A 26349-nucleotide genomic window follows, 5' to 3' on the forward strand; every position below is an offset into this window, starting at 1 on the left:
AAGGTGCGGGCCACACAGGCCACCTGCAGCCAAATCAGCGACAGCGGCTGTCGAGGACGTTGATTTCGTAGAGCCGCACCCGAGAATCACAGTCTGAATACCTAGGGGTGTGGCTTCGGAGTAAGTTTCCCACAGCACTCCAGGTGGTTCCCGTCTTTGGCGCGCTAAAGTTTGAGACCGCGGGGATCCCTGGGTGGCGCAGTGGTTTAGCGCCTGCCTTTGGCCCAGGGCGTGATCCTGGGGACCCGGTGCAGCGAGCCTGCTTCTCCCTCTGCCTGTGTCTCTGCCTCTCTCTCTCTCTGTGACTATATTCTATCATAAATAAATAAAAATTAACGTTTGAGACCGGTGGAGCGCCGCTCTTCCCGGGGAGCGGGGCTGAAGAGGCTGCGCAGAAACAAGCGCCAAGTTCTCAGCCGCCTGCGTTAAGCCGGCGCCAAAGGCACGCAGCGCTGCGCTTGCTAGCAGCCAAATCTCGTGTGCGCCCCCGCACCGCGGGAACTTAGTCGCCCGCCTCTCCACTCCGCTCCCCTAACGCAGCGTCCTGCGCGCATGCGCAGCGCGCCTTCCCTCACCGCCGCGCCTTCGGCTGCCCTGGTTACCGTTAGTGTTTGCGAATTCCCTGCAGCACCTTCTGAGCCGGAGACCGGCGCCGCCGGGCTCTAGCAGCAGTTCCGTACGCGCGCGCTCGCATCACGTGGCGCGTGGCTGCCTCGCGGTTGCCGGCGGGCGGCTTAGCCGTGAGGAAGGAGCTGCGGTCACCGCTCGCCCTCCCACTGCGCTCTAGGGCGGGTGCGCGGATAAATATGGCGAAGTGGGGGTAGCTGGCGCGGAACCCGACGCGATGGGGCGCGCAGGTGGGGCGGCCGTCAGAGCTCCCTGACTTGGACGCCGGGCTGTTCTCGTCGGCGACTTGACCTGGCGACCTCGGGCCGGCGCCCAGTAGGTCAGACCACGGACTCCGCGGGTCGCCGAGGGCCCCGCCGAGAACCGGAGGCAATGGATGAACAGAGCGTGGAGGTGAGGGGGTTGAGCAGGGTGGTGGTTAGTTTCCCCCCGCCACCCGCTGAGCGTTCTTTATTTGGGGCGCCCTGCTCCAGTCCTCCCTCTTAGTAGGGCACCCCCACCCGGACGCTGCTGCTGTGGTGAAGGCTGGCCCGATGCGAAGCACGTCGTGCTCGGTCTGCAGCCCTCCAGGTGCCTTGTGTTCTGACCGTTCCCGAAGTCAGGTGGTGGGTATCCTGGCGTTTTCTGGATGTGTTGGCACTGGTACTTATTTCCCAGAGGGTTTTTGCAAACTACAGCCTGGATAGAGCAAAACTGCAAATTCATTAGATAGACATGCCGTGCACTCGCTACCAGTTCTTGCGAGTTCATGCGCGGATCCCAAACTCCCTCCACATGGAATCATTCCCTCCCACCGGTACGTTTTGAAGACTTCTGCCCTTACTAAATTGAAGGAAGATAGGCTTTTATGATTTTATTTGTGATTTTCCAGAACAACCTATTATTTTACATCTGCTCTTGTGAGTTCTGATTTCAGATGTTTGGGATATTTACGTAAAGGCCAGGAAAAAAAAAAGATGGCTTATTGAACATAATTATTTAGTAGTTGTCAAATTTTGAACCTTAATACTAAATTCTTCTTAGCGGCAACTCTATTACTGGGCGCTTCACTTGAAAGTAGTTCACCCAGTGGTCTTAATGTCCATTCCCCGCCAGCGTCTGCATGTCACCGGTTCGTTCTTGTTCTGCAGAGTCATGATTAGACTCAAGAACAATTTTCTCCTTAATTCCCCATGCGAAAGTGTTACAAGGTTTTGTAACGTTTTCTTGGTTTAGCAGCGTTTAATTCTCTTGGGAGGCAGTATAAATAAATGTGAGTACTGTAAAAATAAACCTGAAATATACAACAACCTGCGTTTAATTCTGTTTTCTTGTCAGTTGTTTCCTAAATGGATTCACCTGGGGCTTGCAAAGAACACTGTTTTTTCTATTTATCTAATTTTTTCTTTTTTTTGCAAAGCCTTCATGGAGCTACCATTAAAATTCTCAGTAGGAGCAGCTCAGGCTCAAGCTAATTGGTTGGAGCATCAGGGCAGAAACTTGGATCTCTGGAATCTGTTTTAGTTTCTTTCTTGGTCAGAGTATACTGCCATTAGGATATATATCTTTTCTAATTTTTTTTTTTTTATTGTAAAGCAATCCAACTCCCCCCGCCCCCCTTGTGGAAATAGCAGGAAAAGTTTTTATTCTCTGTCATACAGTCTGTGTTTTTTTCTTAATGTTATACATCATAAGCATTTTTCTATATCATAATTCAAGAAGTATTTCTAGGGACTCATAATCTGTGTAGTCATAATTTTTTTTGTCAGCTGTTACAATTTTTATAATTGAAACATTGTTGCCATTATAATTTATGCTTCAGTAAAAATATTCATGCATAAGTCTGTGTTTGCATTTCGTGTCCTTTCCTTAGAATAGAACCATTGTGAATCTTAGAAAAAATGCACTTTTTCCAGATGTTCTGCGGCACACTGGACCTTGACCAACCAGTACTGATGTGAAATTTATTAAAACAGATATCATTTCAAAATAAATGTAAATGTTGAGTGAATTACTTTAAATATGCTTTTTACTTTTGATTCGGTAGTCTAATCCTGGTGGACCTTACAAGATCTTTTATTTTTCAGAGCATTGCCGAAGTTTTCCGATGTTTCATTTGTATGGAGAAATTGCGGGATGCACGCCTGTGTCCTCATTGCTCTAAGCTTTGTTGTTTCAGCTGTATCAGAGTAAGTTGTATTTCTTTTTACATGCTCTTAGTGGATATAGGATGTGTTGTAAAAATTAACTTTTATTTTTATTTTTTTTTTAAGATTTTATTTATTTATTCATGAGAGACACAGATGCAGGCAGAGACATAGGCAGAGGGAGAAGCAGGCCCCGTGCAGGGAGCCTGAGGTGGGACTCGATCCCAGAACTCCAGGATCACGCCCTGGGCCGAAGGCAGACGCTCAACTGCTGAGCCACCCAGGCATCCCTAAAATTAACTATTTTTTAAAAAATTTTATATTTTGTGTAAAACGTTCCTTAATAGACCATTCATCAGTATACTGCTTAGTACTATGGAGGTGAATAGCCCAGTGATAACTGCCAAGAGATGTCTAGAAATCAAAACCTGCTATAATTTTAGTTTATTTATGTTATTAAATCATTTAACTAATACTTATAAAGTGGCTGCCTGCATAGTGTTTAGGCTTGAGGAATTCTAAGATAAATGGTGAAGTGCTTGTCCTGAAGGAGTTCATGCTGAGAGAATGGACTCTGTTTATATAGAAGAATGTATAGTGTCATGAAGAGGCAGTAACAAAGTGCTGTGAGACTCGAGGGAGAGCTTATTACTGTTGGATGAGAAAAAGCTAGTAGTGGGTTCAGAGGCTAAGATTATTATTATTATTTTAAGATTCATTTATTCATGAAAGACAGGCAGAGACATAGGCAGAGGGAGAGGCAAGCTCCCCATGGGGGAGCCCTATATGGGACTGGATCCCAGGACCTTGGGGCTATGACCTGAGCCAAAGGCAGATGCTAAACCACTGAACCACCCAGGTGCTCCCAGAGGCTAAGATTAAAATCATATAATCTTACATGTACAAGAGATTTGAGAGAGTAATATGATCCCTTGGCTTTAAAACTTGAATGTAGGTGAGCCCCTCAAAGTTGTGAGGAAGCCTAAGATGTGAAACAGAAGAATTTATTTTGGTGTGTGGGGTGATTCAGTAGCACATCTGCCAGATCATAGTTGAAAACTGCCCTGCTCACATTAGTCCTAGTAGATTATATCCTTTACAAGAAAATCAAAGCCATCCAACATGATTTTCACCTAAAAATTTCTCTGTGGTTCTTCATTCCTGCCTAAGAAAAATAAATATCCCTTTTTGGGAGTAATATCTGGAACACTTAAATCATTTGCTTCTAATCACACAGCTAGCAAATAATAGAGCTGGATTTGAATCCAGGAAGTCTGGTTTTGGAGCTTGTCTTTGACACTACACATGTGCAGAAGACCTAGGTTTACATATCATCCTAGTTCTTTCACTCATAAACTGAGAAATTCAGCCTTTATTTGATAGTTTTGTTTCTCCAGCCATAGAATGAGATAGCAAGATTTGCCTTATAGGATAGGATGGTGGTGGCTTTAAGTGAGATAAGTTAAAAGGTAATTTAGAAACTGCAGAGTACTATCCACTTGTATTAATATATATATATATTTTTTTAATTTTTATTTATTTATGATAGTCACAGAGAGAGAGAGAGAGGCAGAGACACAGGCGGAGGGAGAAGCAGGCTCCATGCACCAGGAGCCTGATGTGGGATTCGATCCCGGGTCTCCAGGATCGCGCCCTGGGCCAAAGGCAGGCGCCAAACCACTGCGCCACCCAGGGATCCCGTTGTATTAATATTTTACTGTTAAAATAGCTAATTATGTTTAATAGACAGGGAAACTGAAGCTAGAGAAATTAGGTAATTGTCTTCTATCACTGTAGTTAATTAAGTGGTAAAGTCTGTCTGGACTCAGTGGTGAAGGTCCAGCATACAGATGACCTGTGGGTATTTCTTTAAATCTTGTTGATTCTTCCTTTCTCCGCTGTTACTTCCTCCTGCTCCTTAAAGCAATACATTTAAAATATATTGCTGCTAGCATCCTATAGTTAGAAATGTTTGGGAAAATTTCATCTACTTTGGGAAATTTGGTTTACTCTTGCAGATTTAACTAGGATCTCTGTGTATATGGCTTTTAAATCTGTGCTTTCAGCATTTACTTAGCATCTTGAATGTTGTTCCAGATCAAATTTTAGTTTTTCAAATGGGCTTTTTGACTTCTTTTTCTTCTGTTTTGCCAAACTTGAATGAAACCTTTTACACCAATGATTTTTAAGTTTTTTCAGTTACTGCCTCCTGCTGTCACTTCTGTCTGTCCTACCTATTTCTGTAATTGCCATCTTAGGAGAGAAATATAGACATCTATTATCTCATGCTTAGATAATTAGTTATCTTTTAACTGATCTATGTTGAGTCTTTTCTTTGGTTCATTTTATATCCTGCTGCCATATTGGTGTTTTTCAGTAATTTTTTTTTCCTTCTCAGAAGCCTCAGGTTCATTGCCTTAATCCCTTAGAATATTAGCTTTATTCTAACAAATTGGATAATCTGGTTCTAATCTTTCTAAAGCTGTCTTGGTTCCTGAATGTTCACTCACGTGTTTGCTCATTCAACAGATACTAAGTACATGCCTACTTGGAGTTAAGTGTTGACTTCCCAGGGAGTTGACTTATTTAATAATTGGTTTATAGACAAAAAGGTAAATAGACATATGTTAGATACCAGTAAGTGCTGTGAAGAAAAATGCAACTGAATAAGGTATAGCCTGGGGACTTGGAGGAGGGTACGGGCAGGTTGTTAGTTATTTTAGATGGAATGGTCTTGGAAAGATCTCTGAGGAGATGACATTTGAGCAGAGACCAGAATAAAATGTGGGATGATGTGAATATCTAGGGGAAGAAAGTCCCAGGCAGAGAAATCAGAAGGGGCAAAGTCCCTGTGAGAAATAGCAAAGAAGCCAATGTGGCTGGAGCAGAGTGGACAAAGGGAGAGAGGGAAAGGAGATAAGTTTGGAGATACAATGTGGAGCCTTGGTAAAGACTTTGAATTTTAACTGTGACGGTAACCATTGAAAGCTTTGGAATGATATGAAGTAATTAATGTTTAAAAACTATCATTTGGGGTGCCTGGGTGACCCAGTTGGTTAAATATCTGCCTTCAGCTCAGGTCATGATCCCTGAGTTCTGGGATTGAGTACTATATCTGACTCCCTGCTCTGGGGAGTCTGCTTCTTCTGCCTGTCTCTCTCTCTCTGTCTCTGTCTTTCTCATAAATAAAGAAGTTCTTTTTTTTTTTTTTTTTTTTTTTAAGATTTTGTTTATTACTTTGCTATATAGAAACTGGACTGTAGGCAGGTGGGAGAGGAAGTGAGGAGACCAGTTAGGATGTGAATGGTGGTTTAGACTAGAGTGTAACAGTGGAGGTGGTGAAAAATAGAGCTATTCTGGATATGTTTTGAAGGTAGAGGCAGTGGATTTGCTTATAGATGGGATGTGAGGAAAGTTTTATATGGCATTTTTGTTTTTGTTTTTGTTTTTTTTAATTATAGGCTTTAGGACTTTATTTTTTTTTTTTTTAAGATTTATTTATTTATTTATGATAGACATAGAGAGAGAGAGAAAGAGAGGCAGAGACACAGGAGGAGGGAGAAGCAGGCTCCATGCCGGGAGCCCGATGTGGGACTCGATCCCAGGACTCCAGGATCACGCCCTGGGCCAAAGGCAGGCGCTAAACCGCTGAGCCACCCAAGGATCCCCTTTATACGGCATTTGGATGAATTAATGGTTTTCTAATATTCTGAGATAGAAGAAATTTGGAGAAGAACAAGTTGGGTAGGCTATAGATGTACAAATTTTTTTTTTTTTTTTTTAAGATTTTATTTGAAGGAGAAGAAAGTATGAGCCGAGGGGAGGGGCAGAGGGAGAAGAAGCAGACTCCCTGCTCAGCAGGAAGCCTGACATGGGGCTGGATCACAGGACCCTAGGATCATGACCTGAGCTGAAGGTTACATACTTAACAACTGAACCACCAGTCACTCCCAAGTTATGTCAGGTTTGAGGGTTGTTTTTTGTTTTTGTTTTTTTAGATTTTTATTATACATCTAACTGGAGATGTTGGCAGTTGGAAATATGAATCTGGAGTAGAGAAAGGGGATTTAGAGACAATTACTAGTATGTAGATAGTTTTTTTTTTTTTTTTAAGATTTTTTTAAGATTGTATTTATTCATGGGAGACACACACAGAGGCAGAGACATAGGCAGAGGGAGAGGCAGGGTCCCCACAGGGAGCCTGATGTGGGACTCTATCCTAGGATCCTGGGATCACACCCTGAGCCAAAGGCAGACACTCACCCACTGTGCCACCCAGGCACCCAGCATGTAGATAGTATTTAAGACACTTTTTTTTTTTTTAAAGACTATTTATTTATTTATTTATTTATTTATTTATTTATTTATGAGAGACAGACAGAGAGGGAGAGAGAGGCAGAGACACAGGCAGAGGGAGAAGCAGGCTCCATGCAGGGAGCCCAATTTGGGACTTGATCCCAGGTCTCCAGGATCAGGCCCTGGGCTGAAGGTGGTGCTAAACCGCTGAGCCACCCGGGCTGCCCGTATTTAAGGCACTTGATGAGATCACCAGATTACCTCATGGGTGAAGATTTTTTAGGTCTGAACTCTGGGGCACTCAACATTTAGAGATCAGGAGGAGGAGGAGGATTCAGCAATGAATAACAAAAAGGAGCCACAAAAGAGGCATCGTAGAGTTCAAGTGAAAATCATGTTTCAGAGAGGAGTAGGTTAACTGTATCTTGTGGTTCTGGCCTGGGAATTGACTCTTGTATTTGAGAATGTGTAGGTCATTGGTAATCTTGAGGAGTAGTTTCAGTGGAACAATGCAGACAAAAACTTGATGGTAGTGAATGGAGGCAAATGAGACAGCAAGTATAAAAATTCTCAGAATTTTGTTGTAAAGGGAAAAAAAAGGCGGTGGGTTGAGAAGGTTTATGTCTCATTGGGACTGAACCAGTAAAGAGAAAACAAGGATGCTGGAGAGATGAGTGGGGAGGGGGGGTGGTAATAAACAGGAGCAAAGTTCCTTGAGACTTGGGCACTCCCCCAACCAAATGGTAATATTGTTTATTGTATGCCTTTCCTTTCTCTTCCATCCCATTTCTGTTTGTTGACTATGGAAATTTAACTGTCTGTGACAGGCCAGATACTTGTGTCATTGGGTAAAACAAAGTGGTGTAAACCCATGAATAGACTTGTCCAAAGTCCCATGGTAGCTGTTGACAGACCAAGACTGGACTCACTCCCAGGCCATTGCTCTACCCATGACTGTCTAGTACCTCCGTACACAATGTTGGGAACCAAATGATGGGAACATTGGCTGTATTTTCAGGCTAGGTCTCCTTCATTCTTGCAGCTGCTCTCAGTTGATTCTGTCATTATTTGTTCTTATTTTTGTATTTTCTCCCATTTTTTTGCTTCCATTTTTCTTACCCAGTATTTGTTGTTGTTGTTTTGACTCTTGATTTTAGCATCGGTAGCATTTTATGATTGCCTATAATTACTGATTCTTGTTTTCTTTTTAACTTTGCAGTTTTTAAAAATTAGGTAAAATTAACATGTAGTAAACTGCACATATTTAAAGTGTACAGTTTGGTAAATTTTGACAAATGTATATATTGAGAAACCATCACTACAATCAAGGTGGTGAACATATCTACAATCCCCCAATGTTTCTTTGTGCCTCTTGGTATTCATTCCCTCCCTCCACTCGTCTTGTTCCCAGGAAACCGCTAAACTGCTGTCACTGTAGATAAATTTGCATTTTTTTGGACTCTTATACAAATGGAATGTTATATTCTCTCATGTCTGGCTTTTTTCACTCAGCAAAATTGTTTAGAAATATATGTATGTTGTGTGGATCAATAGTATTCCTTCTTGTTGCTGAATAGTAGTATCCCATTGTATGTGTATGCCATAATTTGTTTATCCAGTCACCTGTTGGTGGATATAGGGGTTGCTGATCATTTTTGTTATTTATACAGAAAAGTGCTATGAACTTTTTTTTTTAATTGACTTTTAATAGAGGGTGTGTGAGTGAGTGGGGTGAAAGGGAGAAGGAGAAACAGAATCTCAAACGTACGTCCTGCTGAGCTTGGAGTGTGATGTGGGGTTCGATCTCATGACACAAAATCATGATCTGGGCTGAAATCAAGAGTCAGATGCTCAATTGACTGAGCCACTCAAGCACCCCAGTAACAAACTATTTTGATTACTGTAGCATTGTAACAAATTTTCAAAGTAGGAAATGAGTCTTTTTTTTTTTAATTGAGATATAACTGACATAAAACATGTTTTAAGTGTACATGATCTTTTTTAGGATAGTTTTGGCTATTTGGGGGTCCCTTAAGTTTCTTTTTGAATTTTATTTATTTATTTATTTTTTATTTTTATTTATTTATGATAGTCACACAGAGAGAGAGAGAGAGAGGCAGAGACACAGCCAGAGGGAGAAGCAGGCTCCACGCACCAGGAGCCCGACGTGGGATTCGATCCTGGGTCTCCAGGACCGCGCCCTGGGCCAAAGGCAGGCGCCAAACCGCTGCGCCACCCAGGGATCCCTCTTTTTGAATTTTAGAATGGGTTTCTCTTCTGTAAAAAGCACCATTGGGATTTTTTTTTTTTTTTTTTTTTTTTTTTTATGATAGTCACACAGAGAGAGAGAGAGAGAGGCAGAGACACAGGCAGAGGGAGAAGCAGGCTCCATGCACCGGGAGCCCAACGTGGGATTCGATCCCGGGTCTCCAGGATCACGCCCTGGGGCAAAGGCAGGCGCTAAACCGCTGCGCCACCCAGGGATCTCCACCATTGGGATTTTGATAAGACATCTATTGATTCTGTAAATTGCTTTTTTTCTTTTTAAGATTTTATTTATTCATGAAAGACACACAAAGGCAGAGACCTAGTCAGAGGGAGAAGCAGGCTTCCTGTGGGGAGCCTGATGCAGGTCTTGATCCCAGGACCCCAGGGATCCTGACCTGAGGCAAAGGCAGATGCTCAATGATTAAGCTACCCAGATGCCCTTATAGTTTGCTTTGGATGATATTGTCATTTTAGCAATATTAAATCTTCAATCCATGAACATGGGATGTCTTTCCATTTATTTAGGGCTGCTTTCATTTCTTTTGTTGGTGTTTTCCATGTATAAATTTTCCAGCTCTTTGGTTAAATTTGTTACTAGGTATTTTACCTTTTTTTTTTTTTTTTGATGTTACAGATGTATTTTCTTAATTATTTGAATTCTTCATTGCTAACATATAGAAATGTAAGTGTTTTTAAGAATGTGTTGATTTTGTGTTCTGCAGTTTTAGAGAATCTGCTTATTAGGTTTAACAGTTTTTGGTGGAATCTTTAGAGTTTTCTACTGACAAGATTATGTCATTCATTGCAAGCAAAGACTTACTTTTCTAGTTGGGATGCTTTCCATTTCTTCTAATGGCTTAATCGCACTTGTGAAATTTTTAGTACTATGTTAGAAAGAAGTGGTGAAATGGGCATCCTTGTCTTTTTCCTGATCTTAAGAAAAAAGTTATTATTCACCACTGAGTATGATATTCACTCTGGATTTTTTTTTATGTGTGGACTTAAATTGAGGAAATTCTCTTTTTCATGTTTTGAGTGTTTTTGTTATGAAAGGATATTGGATTTTGTCAGGTCTTTTTTGTGTCAGTTGAGATGATCATGTGGGTTTCTTCCCTCATTTTAAGAATGTGATGTATTGAAGTTTTTTTTTTTTTTTTTTAATTTTTATTTATTTATGATAGTCACACAGAGAGAGAGGCAGAGACATAGGCAGAGGGAGAAGCAGGCTCCATGCACCGGGAGCCCGACGTAGGATTCGATCCTGGGTCTCCAGGATCGCGCCCTGGGCCAAAGGCAGGCGCCAAACCGCTGCACCACCCAGGGATCCCTGATGTATTATATTGAATGATTTTTTATTTTAACTGTCCTTGTTTTTTTTTTTTTTTTTTTTTTTTTTTTTTTTTTTAAATCTTTATTTATTTATGATAGTCACAGAGAGAGAGAGAGAGAGGCAGAGACACAGGCAGAGGGAGAAGCAGGCTCCATGCACCGGGAGCCCGATGTGGGACTCGATCCCGGGTCTCCAGGATCGCGCCCTGGGCCAAAGGCAGGCGCCAAACCGCTGCGCCACCCAGGGATCCCTTAACTGTCCTTGTATTCCAGAAGTAACTCTCACTTGGTCATGCTATCTAGTCTTTTTTTTTTTTTTTTTTTAAGATTTTATTTCTTTATTCGTGAGAGACACAGAGGGGCAGAGACATAGGCAGAGGGAGAAGCAGGCTCTCCACGAGGAGCCCAATGTGGGACTTGATCCCGGGACTCTGGCATCATGCGCCCTGAGTCCAAGAGAGATGCTGAACTGCTGAGCCACCCTGGCGTCCCTGCCTAGACTTTTTTTTCTCAAGATTTTATTTATTCATTCATGAGAGATAGAGGCAGAGACACAGGCAGAGATTGAGGCTCAGAGAGAGAAGTAGGCTCCATGCAGGGAACCTGATGCGGGATTCGATCCTGGGTCTCCAGGATCACGCTGTGGGCCGAAGGCAGGCGCCAAACCGCTGAGCCACCCAGGCGTCCCTAGTCTTTTTAATATACTCTTGAATTCAGTGATGCCCAGGGTGGCTTTGCAGTTCAGTATCTGTCATTGTCTCTTTTTTTTTTTTTTTTAAGGTTTTTATTTATTTTAGAGAGTTCACAAATGAGCAAGGAGGAGGGATGAGGAGGGCAGAAACTCAAGCCGACTCCATGCTGAACTCAAGCAGACTCCATGCTGAGTGCAGAACCTGACATGGGGCTCCATTTCACAACCCTGAGATCATTACCTGAGCTGAAATCAAGAGTTGGATCCCTAACCCGCAGCCACCCAGGTGTCTTGGTTCCAACTTTATAGAGCTTATAGTCTAGCAGGGCAGAGAACACCAACAACTAAGTCAGTGTAATAAAGTATTACAGGCACAATGAAGTAGAAGTACATGTTCCTATGGTAGTCTGTAGAGAATCAGGGTAAGCTTTCAGGAGGAAGTGACATATAAACAAATCTAAAGGATGAATAGGAATAATATAGTTGAAGAATATCCTGGGTTTGGGGTACCTTGGGTGGCTCAGTGGGTTAAGCTTCAGGTCATGATCTAGAGTCCTGAAATCAAGACCCAAATTGATCAAGGCTCACTGCTCAGTGGGGAGCCTGTTGCTCCCTCTCTCTTGCCCCCCTACCACACTTGTTTCTCTCTCTCTCTCTAAAAGAATATCCTGGGCAAAGAGGAAATATGCCTAAAGACTTAACCTTGTTGGGTCCCTTAGAGTGAGATAGAAAACGAGACTAGAGAGATGTGGGCTAAAGGCAGCCCTACAAGAGTGCTATGAATTTAGCAGAGCATTGTTGGAGAGGAAGAATACTGACCCAAATCTTACATTTGCAGAGGGACCAAAGAAATGATCTTCAAGGTTATTAAGAACAGAGGAATCCTTTTGTGTCTCTTTATTCTTCCAGCTTTATACTTTTTGCTGTGAGGTACCCTTTTCCTTATTTTATCTTTTGTTAATCTTTGAGGTTTCCTTGGAAGTTTCATTTCTGAGTCAATTATTTGACTTTTAAAGCTTATCTTCTTTTGTAGAAATAGAGATAAATAGAAATAACAGCTATAGGGAGTACATAGGTATGGGATTATAGTTATTTGCCTTGAAACGTTTACTGCTCAATTAAAACATTTAATATTTAACTGTGAAGCTATTGTTTTTGGAAGGGTATTCAGAAAACCTTAGCATCTCCTTTTTATATTATCTACAGCTGTTCCCTATCTAGTAATAAAGGGATTAAATTAATAAAATTGGAAGTTTTGTAGAAATACTGTTCTTATAAAAGCATTTTATAATTGTAAAGAAACCAAACAATGCAAATATTCCATTACTGAACTGTAAAACTTTTAAGGTATAAAGCTTTGTATTGCTTATTCATATTTTAGGTCTAATTTATATATCCATATTATATTCTTCAAAATAAGTTCACTTGTCAGAAAGGAATTTAATAGTACCTTAGACTTTTTCAGATATTTTATGAGAGGTTAGTATATCATCACTGGTTTGTTTTTAGAAAACCGGTTTTACAGTGATGGTCACTGTATCATTGTTTTTGTCAAGATTATCAACATCTTCCTTGTGAGATCCAGATAGCCTTAGAATCACTTTCTTTCCTATGGAGAATAGCTTCTTAACTTTGGAATGAGTTCTGTCCCTTTGAAAATTTGTCCCCGTCATGATGATAATGAGAAGGAGATAGTAGATTGATTGCCTGCTATTTCTATAAGTTCCTTATAATTAATACAGGCACTAGAGAGTTACACTCATTAAATTTGGTATGTAAGTATTCAGTATGTACAAATTAAAGTAATGATGTTTCTAAAATCAAAATCTAATTTTTTGCCTCCTTAGCGCTGGCTGACGGAGCAGAGAGCTCAATGTCCTCATTGCCGGTAAGGGTTTTGCTATGATTATTTGTGACTGGAAAATAGTAAAGCGATGGGGTTAGAGTGTGCCCTGATAATCAGTTTTTCTGCAAACTGGTACATTTCTTCTCTTTGTGAATACAGTAAGCAATCTGTCCAGATAAAGAAATGCAAACTAATTTATCTGACTCAGAATTTTATAAGATACTTTGTTTACCTTCTTTTAGAGACTCATTCTGTAACTTTTTATAGTTTAAAATGTTTTTTTAAGAGAGAGGGAAGAGGATGAGCAGGAGGAGGAGGAGAGGGAGAGAGAATCTTTTTTTTTTTTTTTTAAAGATTTATTTGAAAGAGCCTGAACCTGCATGGGTGGGGAGGAGCTCAGGGAGAGGGAGAGAGAATCTTAAGCAGGCTTCAAGCCCAGTGTGAGCCCAACATGGGGCTCAAACCATGACCCTGATATCATGACCTTAACCAACATCAGGAGTTGGACGCTTAACCAACTGAGCCACCCAGTCACCCGTAAAATTGAAAAGTTTTCTAATTAATACAGATAAAATGAAAAGACCTTCTATTTCAGATACTTCATGTCTGATCTTTTCATTAAATAACACTTTCAAAAGAAATGTTTAGATTTCATATCTATTTTTCTAGACATTTTTCTAGGAGTATACTGATACATACAGTTTTTTTCTAGAAATATAACCAATTATATGCTATTTTGTTTTTTTTTAATATAAAATATGGTAAGACCTTCCTTGATAATGTGAACATATATGTCATTTTTAAAAAGTATGAATAATCCATTGTGTGACTATATGTTGATTTATTTATGCTTATATTCAGACATTTAGGTTGTTTCCAGTTTTGGTTTTTTCATAGAATGATGCCAGATTACATTGAAAGAAAGATTTTTACCATTTTACCTTCCTCTAATAATAGATACAAAAGTCTTGCCAATACTGATTATTACCAATCTATTGTTTGTCATTCCATTAAATGAAAAACATCTTGTTTTTAATACACTTTTTTTTTTTAAGATTTTATTTATTCATTCATGAGAGACACACAGAGAGAGAGAGGCAGAGACACAGGTAAAGAGAGAAGCAGGCTTCATGCAGGGAGCCCAATGTGGGACTCGATCCCGGGACTCCAAAATCACGCCCAGGGCCAAAGGCAGGTGCTCAACGGCTGAGCCACCCAGGCGTCCCTTTAATACACTTTTGAAAAAATGATTGAGGGCAGCCTCTGTGGCGCAGCAGTTTGGCGCCGCCTGCAGCCCGGGGTGTGATCCTGGAGACCTGGGATCGAGTCCCGTGTCGGGCTTTCTGCATGGAGCCTGCTTCTCCTTCTGCCTGTCTCTTCCTCTGTCTTGCTCTTTCTGAATAAATAAATAAATAAATATTTTTTAAAAAATTAAAAATGATTGAAACAGCATCTTTTGAAACATATTTAGCTACTAATATTTCACTTTTGTTCACACTACCTCTTCATCTTATTTGATTGTCGATTTTCACTTTGTATTATTTTTTATATTAACTTTTAAGAAAACCACTATCACACAGAATTTTCTGTATTGATAAAATATTCCATAGCTTTGCTATCTAGTTCCACTAGGTATGTGGCAATTGAGCACTTGAAATTTGTCTAGTGACTATGTAATGAAATTTTCTTATTTAATTTTTTTTTTTATTTCTATTTATTTATTTATTTATTTTTTTTTTATGATAGTCACAGAGAGAGAGAGAGAGAGGCAGAGACACAGGCAGAGACACAGGCAGAGACACAGGCAGAGGGAGAAGCAGGCTCCATGCACCGGGAGCCTGACGTGGGATTCGATCCCGGTTCTCCAGGATCGCGCCCTGGGCCAAAGGCAGGCGCTAAACCGCTGCGCCACTCAGGGATCCCTTCTTATTTAATTTTAATTCGAATTTTACATAGTCACATGTGACTGGTGGCTATCATTTTGGACAGTGTAACTTTAGACTGAGGAATTGAGAATTCAGTCTATAATGTGAATTCTTTTTGTAATGACATTAAGGTAAGAATAAATTGCAAACCATACTTTTCATTGACTTATTATTTTAATAGTAATATGATATGAATATGATTGTGAGCTCGGTTTTGAGGAATGTGTTTATTTGATAATTTCTTTTTTTTTTTTTTTTTGCAACTATCTTCCTTCACTCTATAGTGTCCTCAAGTTTTATGCATGTTGTAGCATATGTCAGAGTTTAATTCTTTCTTAAAGCTGATTTATATTCCATCGCGTGTATTTATCACATTTTGTTTATTTGTACATCTGTTGATGGACATTTGGATTGCTTCCACTTTGGGGCTTACTATGCATAATGTTTCTATGATCATGGGTGTGCATCTCTTCTAGATCTGCCTTCAGTTTTTTTGAATATATACCTTGGAAATGATATTGTTGGATTATATGGTAATTGTATTTTTAATATTTTGGGGTATAGTTGGCAAATAAAATTGTAAGATACTTGAAGTGTACAGTGTGATGATAGACATATATATGTGTGTTGTGAAAAGATTCTATTGAGTTAATTAACACATCATCTCACATGATTACCTTTGGAATATGTTTATGTTAAAAAATAGTCTTAAATTCCTGAATTAGAATATATATACATATTTTTTCTCCAGTGCTCCACTCCAGCTAAGAGAACTAGTGAACTGTCGTTGGGCAGAAGAAGTAACACAGCAACTTGATACTCTTCAACTCTGCAGTCTCACCAAACATGAAGAAAATGAAAAGGACAAGTATGCCCTCAGTTTCTTTGTTCAAATATTTCATAGATATTGCCATATGTTACTTTAATGATACTATTGAAAGTTTCTTTTTCAGTTTATAGATGAACATTTAAGTATTTTTCTTCTGGCATGGTATGGGTATCACTGTTTTTGAAAGACGCTTCTAATTCTTGATTGGCTTCTTTTATGAGAGCCTCTCATAAAAGGAGTGAAACTGCTAGTGTTTGCTAATCTCTCTTTGCTTTTTTTTTTTTTTTTTTTTTTAAGAATTTTATTATTCATAAGAGACATAGGCAGGGACATAGGCAGAGGGAGAAGCAGGCTTCCAGTAGAGAGCCCGATGTGGGACTTGATCCTAGTAGAAGCTCAACTGCTGAGCCACCCAGGCGTCCCTCTCTTTGTCTTGTTACCTCTTGGTCCCTTTTTCCTTGGTTTGCTGAAGGTGCGTATATGCCATTGATAAAGAATTGTTCCGATAAATTTCCTATATTATAAAAGGGGTGTTCTAAATTTGGTAGTGTGGAATCATGCTAATTGAGCTTCCAGATAGTATCTAACATGCTGTTTTTTTTACACTTATTTCCATTTAGTATTCAGATTACTTGCAAATGAAAAATATAAAATGTAGACCTATTGATGTATTTAAGTTCAGTGTACTTTATTAGTGAGAAGCTTTTGTTTTATGATTTATTTATTTGGGATAGAGGGAGCATGCAGGAGGAACAGCAGAGGGAGAGGGAAAAACAGAAGCAGACTCCCTGATAAGTGTGGAGCCTGACATGGGGCTCAATCTCTCACCCCTGAGATCATGACCTGAGCCAAAATCAAGAGTCAGATGCTCAACCAACTGAGCCAGAGGGTGCCCCTAGTGAAAAGCTTTTTAGGAAATGCAACTATGGGGAAGCCTGCGTGGCTCAGTGGTTTAGTGTCTGCGTTTGGCTCAGGACGTGATCCCAGGATCAAGTCCCACATCAGGCTCCCTAGGGAGCCTGCTTCAACCTTTGCTTGTGTCTCTGTCTCTCTCTCTGTGTCTCTCATGAGTAAGTAAATAAAATATATTTTTTTAAAAAAGAAATGCAAAAAAAAAAAAGCAAAAAAAAAAAAAAAAAAAAGCAAAAAAAAAAAAAAAAAAAGAAATGCAATAGTGTTTCTCTTTAATAGACAACAGAAAACTTAAAAAAATTTTAACTATAGTAAAATACACGTTATATAAAATTTACTTCTTATCCATTTTTAAGGATACACTTTAGTAGTGTTAAATATATTCATATTGTACACCAATCTCCAGAACTTTTTCATCTTGCAAATCTGAAACTCTCTACCCATTAAACAATAATTACCCATTTCTTGGGATCCCTGGGTGGCGCAGCGGTTTGGCGCCTGCCTTTGGCCCAGGGCACGATCCTCCTGAAGACCCGGGATCGAATCCCACGTCGGGCTCTCGGTGCATGGAGCCTGCTTCTCCCTCTGCCTGTGTCTCTGCCTCTCTCTCTCTCTCTCTCTCTCTCTCTCTCTGTGACTATCATAAATAAGTAAAAATTTTAAAAAAAAATTACCCATTTCTCCTTCTACCAACCTTGGCAGCCACCACTTTATTTCCTGCTTCTTCTATAAGTTTGACTGCTCTAGATTACTCATACAAGTGAAATCATACAGTGTTTGTCTTTTTGCTACTATTCCTTGATTTTGCATAATGTAGTTTATATTAGAATTTTATTCCTTTTTAAGGATAATTAACACTCCATTGTGTATGTGTATCACATTTTGTTTATCTGTTCATCTATTCATGGACATTTGGATTGCTTCCACTTTTGGGCTATTGTAAATAATGCTGCTGTGACCATAGGTATTCATCTTTTCTAGACCTTGCCTTCAATTTTTTCTTTATAAGATTTTTTTTTTTTTTGACTTTTTAAGATTTTTAAGTGATCTCTACACCACAACATGGGGCTCAAGATCAAGACTTGTACACTCTGCTCTATTGGTTAAGCCAACCAGGCATCCATTTTTTTGGAACAATAACCAGCAGTGATATTGCTGAATTATATGGAATTCTGTTTTTAATATTTTGAAGAACTTCCATACTGTTTTCCATGGCAACTGCATCATGTTACATTCCCACCAATAGTGTACAGGATTCCAATTTCTCCATCTTTGCCCATAGGTAGCCATCCTAATGAGTATGAGGAAATATCTTGCGGTTTTGATTTACATTTATCTGATGATTAGGATGTTGAACATCTCTTTGTAATGCTTATTGATTATATGCACATCTTTGGGGAAAAATGTTAAGTCATTTGCCCATATATATTTTTAAAAGATTTTATTTACTTATTCATGAGAGACACAGATAAGCAGAGACATAGAGGGAGAAGTAGGTTCCTCGCAAGGAGCCCAATGCAAGACTCTATCCCCAGACTGGGATCGCGCCCTGAGCTGAAGGCAGACGCTCAACCACTGAGCCATCCAGGCATCCCCATTTGCCTGTATTGTAATCAAGTTCTTTTTTCTTTTGTTGAGTTGTAAGAATTCTTTATTTTGGATATTAACTCTTTATCGATACATGCTTTGCAAATAGTCTTTTTTTTTTTTTTTTTGCAAATACAGTCTTATTCCATAGATTGCCCTTCCAATCTGTTTATTGTGTCCTTTGATGTACAGAAGTTTTAATTTTTTTTTTTAAGATTTTACTTATTTATTCATGAGAGACACACAGAAAGGCAGAGACACAGGCAGAGGGGGAAGCAGGCTCCATGCAGGGAGCCTGATGCAGGACTCGATCCCAGGACTCCAGGATCACGCCCTGGGTCAAAAGCGCTAAACCACTGAGCCACCCAGGGATCCCCTCAGAAGTTTTAATTTTTTTTTTTTTTTTTAGAAGTTTTAATTTTTTAAAAAAGATCTGTATTTTAGAGAGAGTGCACAAGTGAGGGGGGCAGATGAGGAGAGAGACAGACAGACTCACTCTTATGCAGACTTCATGCTCCAGCATTGTGCTGGATCTCATGACAATGAGTTTTGGGTATCAGCACAAACTGAGCTGAAACCAAGAGTTGGATGCTTAACTGACCGTGCCACCCAGGCACCCTCAGTTTTAAATTTTGATGTAGTTCACTTTATTTATTTTTGTCTCTCTTGCAGGTGCTTTTGGTGTCGGTAAGAAGTAATTTTGAAATTCAGTATCATAAAGCTTTTCCTCTATGTTTTCTTCTAAGAGCTACATAGTTTTAGGTCTTTTACCTATTTTAAGTTAAATTTTGCATGTTAAAAGCTAATGGTTTTTGTCTGCTAGGGCTGCCATAACAATATCACAGACTGGGTGGCTTACATAATACATTTATTTTCTCATAATATTGGGCCTGGAAGTTTAAGGTCAAGGTATTATTGACTTGGTTTCTGGTGAGGCCTTTCTCTTTGACATGGTGGGGTTCCTCCTTGCTGTGTCTTCACAGGGCCTCTTCTCTGTGTGTGAAACTTCTGGTATCTTCCTCTTCTCGGACTGATACCAGTTTTGTTCAGTTAGGATTCCACCTTTATGACCTCATTTAACCTTCTTTACCTCCTTAAAGACCCTATCTCCAAGTACATTTATATTGGGCTTCAACATAGGAATTTGGGAAGGATGCAATTCAGTTTATAACCAGGTCCAGATTAATGTTTTACACGTGGATATCCATTTTAAGGGAAAATTCATTTTTTAAAATTGAAGTGCTCATTTCTCATGAGAGTATGATATTATGTGTGTATCTTGATTGTTAGCATTGGCCACATGTGGGACAAATAATTTTTATATGTATATGTGTTCGAGTAGGTATGGACTTATGATTTGTTTAAAATATAAGATAGAACTTACAGTGATGCTAGGAAATGATGCTATATTTACACTTTATTTAGAAATTAATCTGGGCAGCCCCAGTGGCCCAGCGGTTTAGCACCGCCTTTGGCCCGAGGTGTGATCCTGGAGACTTGGGATCGAGTCCCACGTTGGGCTCCCTGCATGGAGCCTGCTTCTCCCTCTGCCTGTGTCTCTGCTTCTCTCTCTCTCTCTCTCTCTCTCTGTGTCTGTCATGAATAAATATTTTAAAAAATAAAAAAAATTAATCTGCATTTGTCACAATTGTATAGTCTTTATAAATTAATGAAAACAATACTTTAAAAAATTTTGTGTTCACATATGATTTTTTTAGCTTATAGAAGCATGGAATGCATTTTATATTGTTTCCTGAGTTATAATCTGTTTAAAATTAACTTGTTTTCTAAACTTAGGAATTTATTCAGGTAATTATCGTATAATTTTAATTAATTTAAGCTATATTTTTTTTCATAATATATAGATGTGAAAATCACCATGAAAAGCTTAGTGTATTTTGCTGGACTTGTAAGAAGTGTATCTGCCATCAGTGTGCACTTTGGGGAGGAATGGTGAGCAGAAAAAATTTAGCATATTACTTTTAGCTAGAGACTGGAAAGCACCAAAATACTTGTTAGATTTAGATAGAAAATATTATTTTACTCTGCTTATAGATTGAAATTTAAATGCATCTGATTTCTAGCAGAAGGTATCATACACCATAAACTTCTTTTGTGGGAGATACTGATTTGGAATGTGCATTTCTTACATAAACATATTATTTTAGTTGGAAAAATATAAAATGTATATTAATTTTTAAATCTTTTATTGTAGGATCAAAGTCTTATTTCTGATTAAAGGACAAGTTGATCTGATGTTCTGGCCACAATTTCCAGATTCAGTTTCAAATGAAACAATTTTAGATATTTGTGAAACAATATGAATGCAAACATCTGGATCTTACGGGGTTTTTTTCTTTTTTCCAGTTTAATTCAAAAGTAGTTTTTAAGGCATTGTACCTTTTATCAAGTCTAAAACACTCAAGTCAGTTTTCCTGTAAACAGCCTTTGTTTCACAGTTTCACTGTTTAATTAATATTTAAATTGTATACCTATGTACTAGGTGCAATTCATGTAAATAGGCTTGAGAATAAACACAATAGGTTTTTGGTGGGGAGAGTTAGTTATAGTGGGAGCAGAAGTTGCTAGACAACTAGACATAGCTGTTAGCAATAAGAATTGATCATTCTTGGGGTACCTGGATAGCTCAGTTGGTTAAGTGTCAGATTTCTGATCTTAGCTCAGGTCATGAGTTCAGACTGAGTTGGAACCTACTTAAAAAAAAAAAAGAAAATAATTGATCATTTTTTGGGTATCAGCATATTTGAGGGAGAGAATGACAGGCAGCATGGTTCAGTAGAGCTCATTTTAGAGAGTTTTCTGCTAGGATTTGAGTACTAATGTTCTGAGTAGAAAAAATTGAATTCTTACAATTTAGTACTTAATTAAATATGTGGATTTAGTAAGAAGCAATGGGAACATTCTTTTCTATATTTTAAGTGGACATACAAAAATCTACATCTTTTTTATTTTAGAGACCATGGTTGGGTGCTTTTGTTAAGACAATGCTAAGAACTTACCTGTTAATAGTAAGGTTTTGTGGGGTTTTTTGTTTTAGGCTTTATTCATTTTAGAGAGAGTGGGCACAAGTAGGAAGGGCAGAGGGAGTGGGAGAGACAATCCCAGGCAGACCCCACGCTGAGCACAGAACCCAGTGTGGGGCTCAATCTCGTGACCCCAAGATCATGATCTGTGTAGAAATCAAGAGTTGGACACTCAAACAACTGAGCTACCTAGACAGAAGGAGTTAATTTTGCAGAAGCCTAGTGAAAAGAAATTTGAAAACATGAAAAAGGGTAGTTAGTGCTGACCAAGAAGAGAGTGGCAAATAAAGTTGTGTCAGATGGTTTGAGCCACGGTTAAAGATTTTGGTTCTTTCTAAGGAATACAGATTTCTAGATGAGTGTAAATGTTTTCCTGAAATTCTTTATCTGTAATCATTAAGGATTTCCTATATAGGCCAAGTGATCTTGAGAAAGCTCTGGTGGATTTTAACAAAGTAGACAGCCAAAAAAAAATTCATTTGAAAATATTTACTAATTTCTTAGTATCCACGAAGTGTTAATAAAGAAGTATGAGTGGTTGAGGTAAAAAAAGAAAAATGTTCTAAAACTATTCTTAATTTAAATAGCATGGTGGACATACCTTTAAACCTTTGGCAGAAATTTATGAACAGCATGTTACTAAAGTGAATGAAGAAGTGGCTAAACTTCGTCGGCGTCTCATGGAACTGATCAGCTTAGTTCAAGAAGTGGTAAGACTACGACTGAAAGATCATTATCCATTGTATAGTCTATCTTATGTAATATATGTATTTTTACAATACAAATAAATTATGTTGAAATCGAGATTTAAAAATTTGAGGAGATATATTTATAGTCAGTTTCACCAACTTCAAACTAGCTGAAGAATTTGCATCCAAACCCCTGGCCTGTTCCACATTTGGAACCAGATAATTGCCTTTTCTTATGCAGAAACAGAAAATCTGTGAATGAGTTAAATAAGCCTGTTTGATATAGTCAGTAATCGACTTGTAAATAGTATTGACTTTTACAAAGTCATTGTCATTCTTTGGACCCTCAGCTTTTGGGAGAGTTTCTGCTACCTTCTGATGTCTTGAATTAGAACTCTACAGAATTGCAAGAGTAATATTTAACACTACTCTTCAGATACTTTATAGGTCAGATTTGGTTGAATTATTTACCACTTATTATTTATATGGGGAAATGTGATAGAAGTTTCAAACATTTAAGTACTGAATATACTTTTTTTTTCTTTCTTTTAAGATTTTATTCATTTATTCATGAGAGACAGAGAGGCAGAGACATAGGCAAAGGGAGTAGCAGGTTCCCTACATGGAGCCCAAGTCAGGACTAGATCGCTGGATGGGGGATCATGCCCTGAGTCGAAGGCAGATGCTCAGCCACTGAGCCACCCAGGCGTTCCCTGAATATACTTTTGGAATTGCTGGAATGCCAGTTGTAGCTAGTGAGGTTTGGGGCCTTTTCTGATTTAAGATGTCTTTACTTAATTAACCCTTTCAGGAATCAAGATTCAAAGCATTATTTTATAACTTTTTTTTTTTTTATACAAAAAGTTTGAGTTGCATATATGCTACCTACAATGTAATTTTGGAGTAATTTTGGTTAATAAATAACCTGAATGTCTTCTCTTTGGACTTCATCTAACTCCTCTTTTTTTACTGTTATTTTCTCTTGGCAACATAATTTGATCTTTAGGGAGCGTGTCCTAACTTTGAAATTCTCACTACTTATATTTCTAATAAGCATAGGAAAGATTACTTTTTATTTTTAGTGGTATGCTTTAAGAGTCTGCAATGTGTTCTGTAATCTGAAAATCCTGGGTTTTTTTTTTCTTTCTCTGTTCTAAAAAATGTTTTAAACTTTGTAAACTAGAGTACATACAGTGTTTGAAATTTTTCATTTGTTTTAGAGTTTTACATGATGTGAACCTGGCATCAGTATACTTTTTTCTTTTTGAATAGTGGTTTTTTATCAGACATGATTGGGGCTTTGAGTATTTGTTTTGTATATAGTATTTGAACCAGAATTTTGTAATTACATATCTTTCACTGTTAAAAGAGCCTGTACTTTATTATGTTTTCTTTACTTTTAAGAATTTTGTTCCTGCTTCATTTCAGTGCACGATTTTTTAAAGCAGTGAGTTGCCTATGATATATAAACGATTTAAAAGTATGGTTGTATTACAGTTTTTAAAGAGGAAATCAGCTTACTTTAAGAATAATTGCAGTGATTGTGTTATGTCTGTTTGCTTCTGTTTTAAAAATTCAATTTTTTTTTTACCTGTTTATCTTCTAGGAGCGAAATGTAGAAGCTGTTAGAAATGCAAAAGATGAGCGTGTTCGGGAAATTAGGAATGCAGTGGAGATGATGATTGCACGATTAGACACACAGCTAAAGAATAAGCTCATAACACTAATGGGTGAGTGTTTTTCTATGCTGTTGTAATATGTGGTGTTTTGAGCCTCCTTGAAGTTCCATCTTGAAAGGGTAAAGGTTGGTGAGTTGTTATAGGCTAGGAAAAGATGGCCTTTGAAAGTAAAAGTTCCACCTGTTAAATGTCCCTCTGAATCAAATAACGTTACACATAATTAATATAACTCCCATTAACTCCATGGATATGTATGCTTCTAGTTCTTTAGGCTAGTGATTTACAATGAAAATGGCCTGGTTCAGCAGCCATGGCTTCCTTGTCATCATCTTTTTTTTTTTTCTCCCAACATCTAAAGCAGTTTCTTTCTTCTCTATAGTACAGAATTACTAGTAATACAGAATTCTCTATAGTAATAATAAATTATTATTATGTTCTTTATTCTTGTGTGTTTCTTGGCTTTTTTGGGCTTTTTGTTTTGTTTTTGTCTTTGTCTTTGTTTTTTTTTTACAGATTCTTATGTTTAAAGAACATACCATTTGTTGACATGTAGTGTAACTTTTGGCCAACTTACTGTATTTCTTTTTAAGCCACATTTAAATTCTGGGAAAGAAGTACTTCAGAAGAGTTGATTTGAGTAAAAAATGTACTCTTTTATATATGTTTGTATTCTTTTAGAAAAAGCAGTAACAGTTTCCTTAGAGAATATATTGTCATTGTGTATTCCTAGATGAACTTAATAGATCTGAATTGCAATTTGTCTAAAACTATAGTTAAGGTTGATTCTGAAATCCCCTTGTCAAAACTACTGCAATATTAGATTAGGCCTTTTAAAGCTCTGGGAAAATTTTTTAGGGTAGCTTTAATGACCTTTTATTTACTTGAAATCAATTCCTTGTTATTGACTATGTTCAGTGAAAGTTAATTTCATTCTTAAACCAGTAATGAGCCTGAGTGTTGGTGTTTTGCTGTCTTTTAAATAGGTCAGAAGACATCTCTAACACAAGAAACAGAGCTCTTGGAATCCTTACTTCAGGAGGTAGAGCACCAGGTAATGAAATAATAAATGTAATGAAATAAAAGTCTATCAACAGGCTTAAAAAAATTTGGGGAGGGGCAGGATTGTGTGAGACCAAAAGATTGGGAGATCTATGTTCTATATTAGGCATTTTTATGAATTAGGAATCAATGGATTCTTCTCAAGTTTCTCCATCGTGTTTGGGATTTATTTATTTATTATTATATTTTATAATATATAATATATATAACATAAACTATTATAAATTATAAATTATATTATGTTATTTATTTAATTTAATGAATTATTTAATAAGATTTATTCTGTTTTGTAAGAACGCTATTATTTTTGTAGGGAATAGCCTGTAGAAATCTGTGAATCTATAAAAGATGAAAATCTTCTGACATTGTAACTTATCTTAAAAATTAACATTTTTATTTGTTAAGGAAATTTGTTAAGGAAAATTTTTTAAAGAGATTTTATTTATTCATGAGAGATAGAGAGAAAGGCAGAGACATAGGCAAAGGGACAAGCAGGCTCCCCTAATGCAGAACTCAATCCCAGAACCCCTGAATCACAACCTGAGCCAAAGGCAGATGCTCAACCACTAAGCCACCCAGGCCTCCCTGTTAAGGAAATTTTTATTAAGTATCAAATAGGTAACAGGCATTTTTTAAAGATGTTCAGAACATAGCAGTGGACAAAATGGCAAAAATGTTGCCTTCATAGAATGAGGTAGGTGAAGATGAATGAATAAAGTGCATAATGTTACATATTTGATATATTAATCTGTCTTCGGTTTTGGAATCCTTGAATTCCTCTGAGTGCCTGATACATAGATGTTTCCTCAGATTATTCTCTTAATTATCATCCTGGGGATTCCATTTACTACTTTGCATTTTTTAAAAATATTTTATTTATTTATTTGCATGATATGGGGAGGAGGAGGGAGCAGAGGGAGAAGCAGACTCCCCACTGAGCAGGGAGCCTGACCGAGGGCCAACTCCAGGACCCTGAGATCATGACCCGAGCCAAAGGTAGATGCTTAACTGCTAAGCCACCTGGACACCCCTTTTTACTTCTTTCTTGGGTTGAAGTCCATATTTCCTGATTTCCATGGCTTCTACTCTCTTGCTTTACTTGTTTTGGTATCACATATCATCCTGAGCTTTCCTGAAAGGTTAATTAGGATTGATCAATCTTTGCCTTTGCCACTCCCTCTCCCTCTCCCTCTCCCTTTCCTTTTTTTTTTTTTTTTTTAAAGATTTTATTTATTCATGAGAGACACAGAAAGAGAGAGAGAGAGAGAGAGAGTCAGAGACACAGGCAGAGGGAGAAGCAGGCTGCATGCAGGGAGCCCGATATGGGACTCGATCCCAGGTCTCTAGGACCAGGCCCTGGGCCGAAGGCAGTGCTAAACCACTGAGCCACTCGACAGAGACACAGCACAAATGAGGAGCATGGGGAAGAGGGAGCAGAGGGA

General features: G+C 38.4%; 1 protein-coding gene across 10 annotated transcripts in view; it reads left to right on the forward strand.

Moving 5' to 3' along the window:
* Window positions 1–578: 578 nt before the first annotated feature.
* The window catches only part of TRIM37 (tripartite motif containing 37), a 254753-nt gene continuing 228982 nt past the window's right edge, over window positions 579–26349 (forward strand). For 8 of the 10 annotated variants that reach the window (XM_041724289.1, XM_041724288.1, XM_041724287.1 and 5 more), the window contains exons 1-8: window positions 579–1020; window positions 2694–2795; window positions 13185–13225; window positions 15860–15976; window positions 20302–20389; window positions 22068–22190; window positions 23776–23899; window positions 24832–24899. In XM_041724289.1, the coding sequence (XP_041580223.1) occupies window positions 1000–1020; window positions 2694–2795; window positions 13185–13225; window positions 15860–15976; window positions 20302–20389; window positions 22068–22190; window positions 23776–23899; window positions 24832–24899 (684 nt within the window). In that variant the 5' untranslated portion in view covers window positions 579–999. Of the gene's footprint in view, window positions 1021–2693; window positions 2796–13184; window positions 13226–15859; window positions 15977–20301; window positions 20390–22067; window positions 22191–23775; window positions 23900–24831; window positions 24900–26349 lie in introns of those variants that run through there. The other 2 variants (XM_041724296.1, XM_041724297.1) reach the window with 2 other exon arrangements.

Source organism: Vulpes lagopus, chromosome 12, assembly GCF_018345385.1.
Source record: "Vulpes lagopus strain Blue_001 chromosome 12, ASM1834538v1, whole genome shotgun sequence".
Lineage (NCBI taxonomy): Eukaryota > Metazoa > Chordata > Mammalia > Carnivora > Canidae > Vulpes > Vulpes lagopus.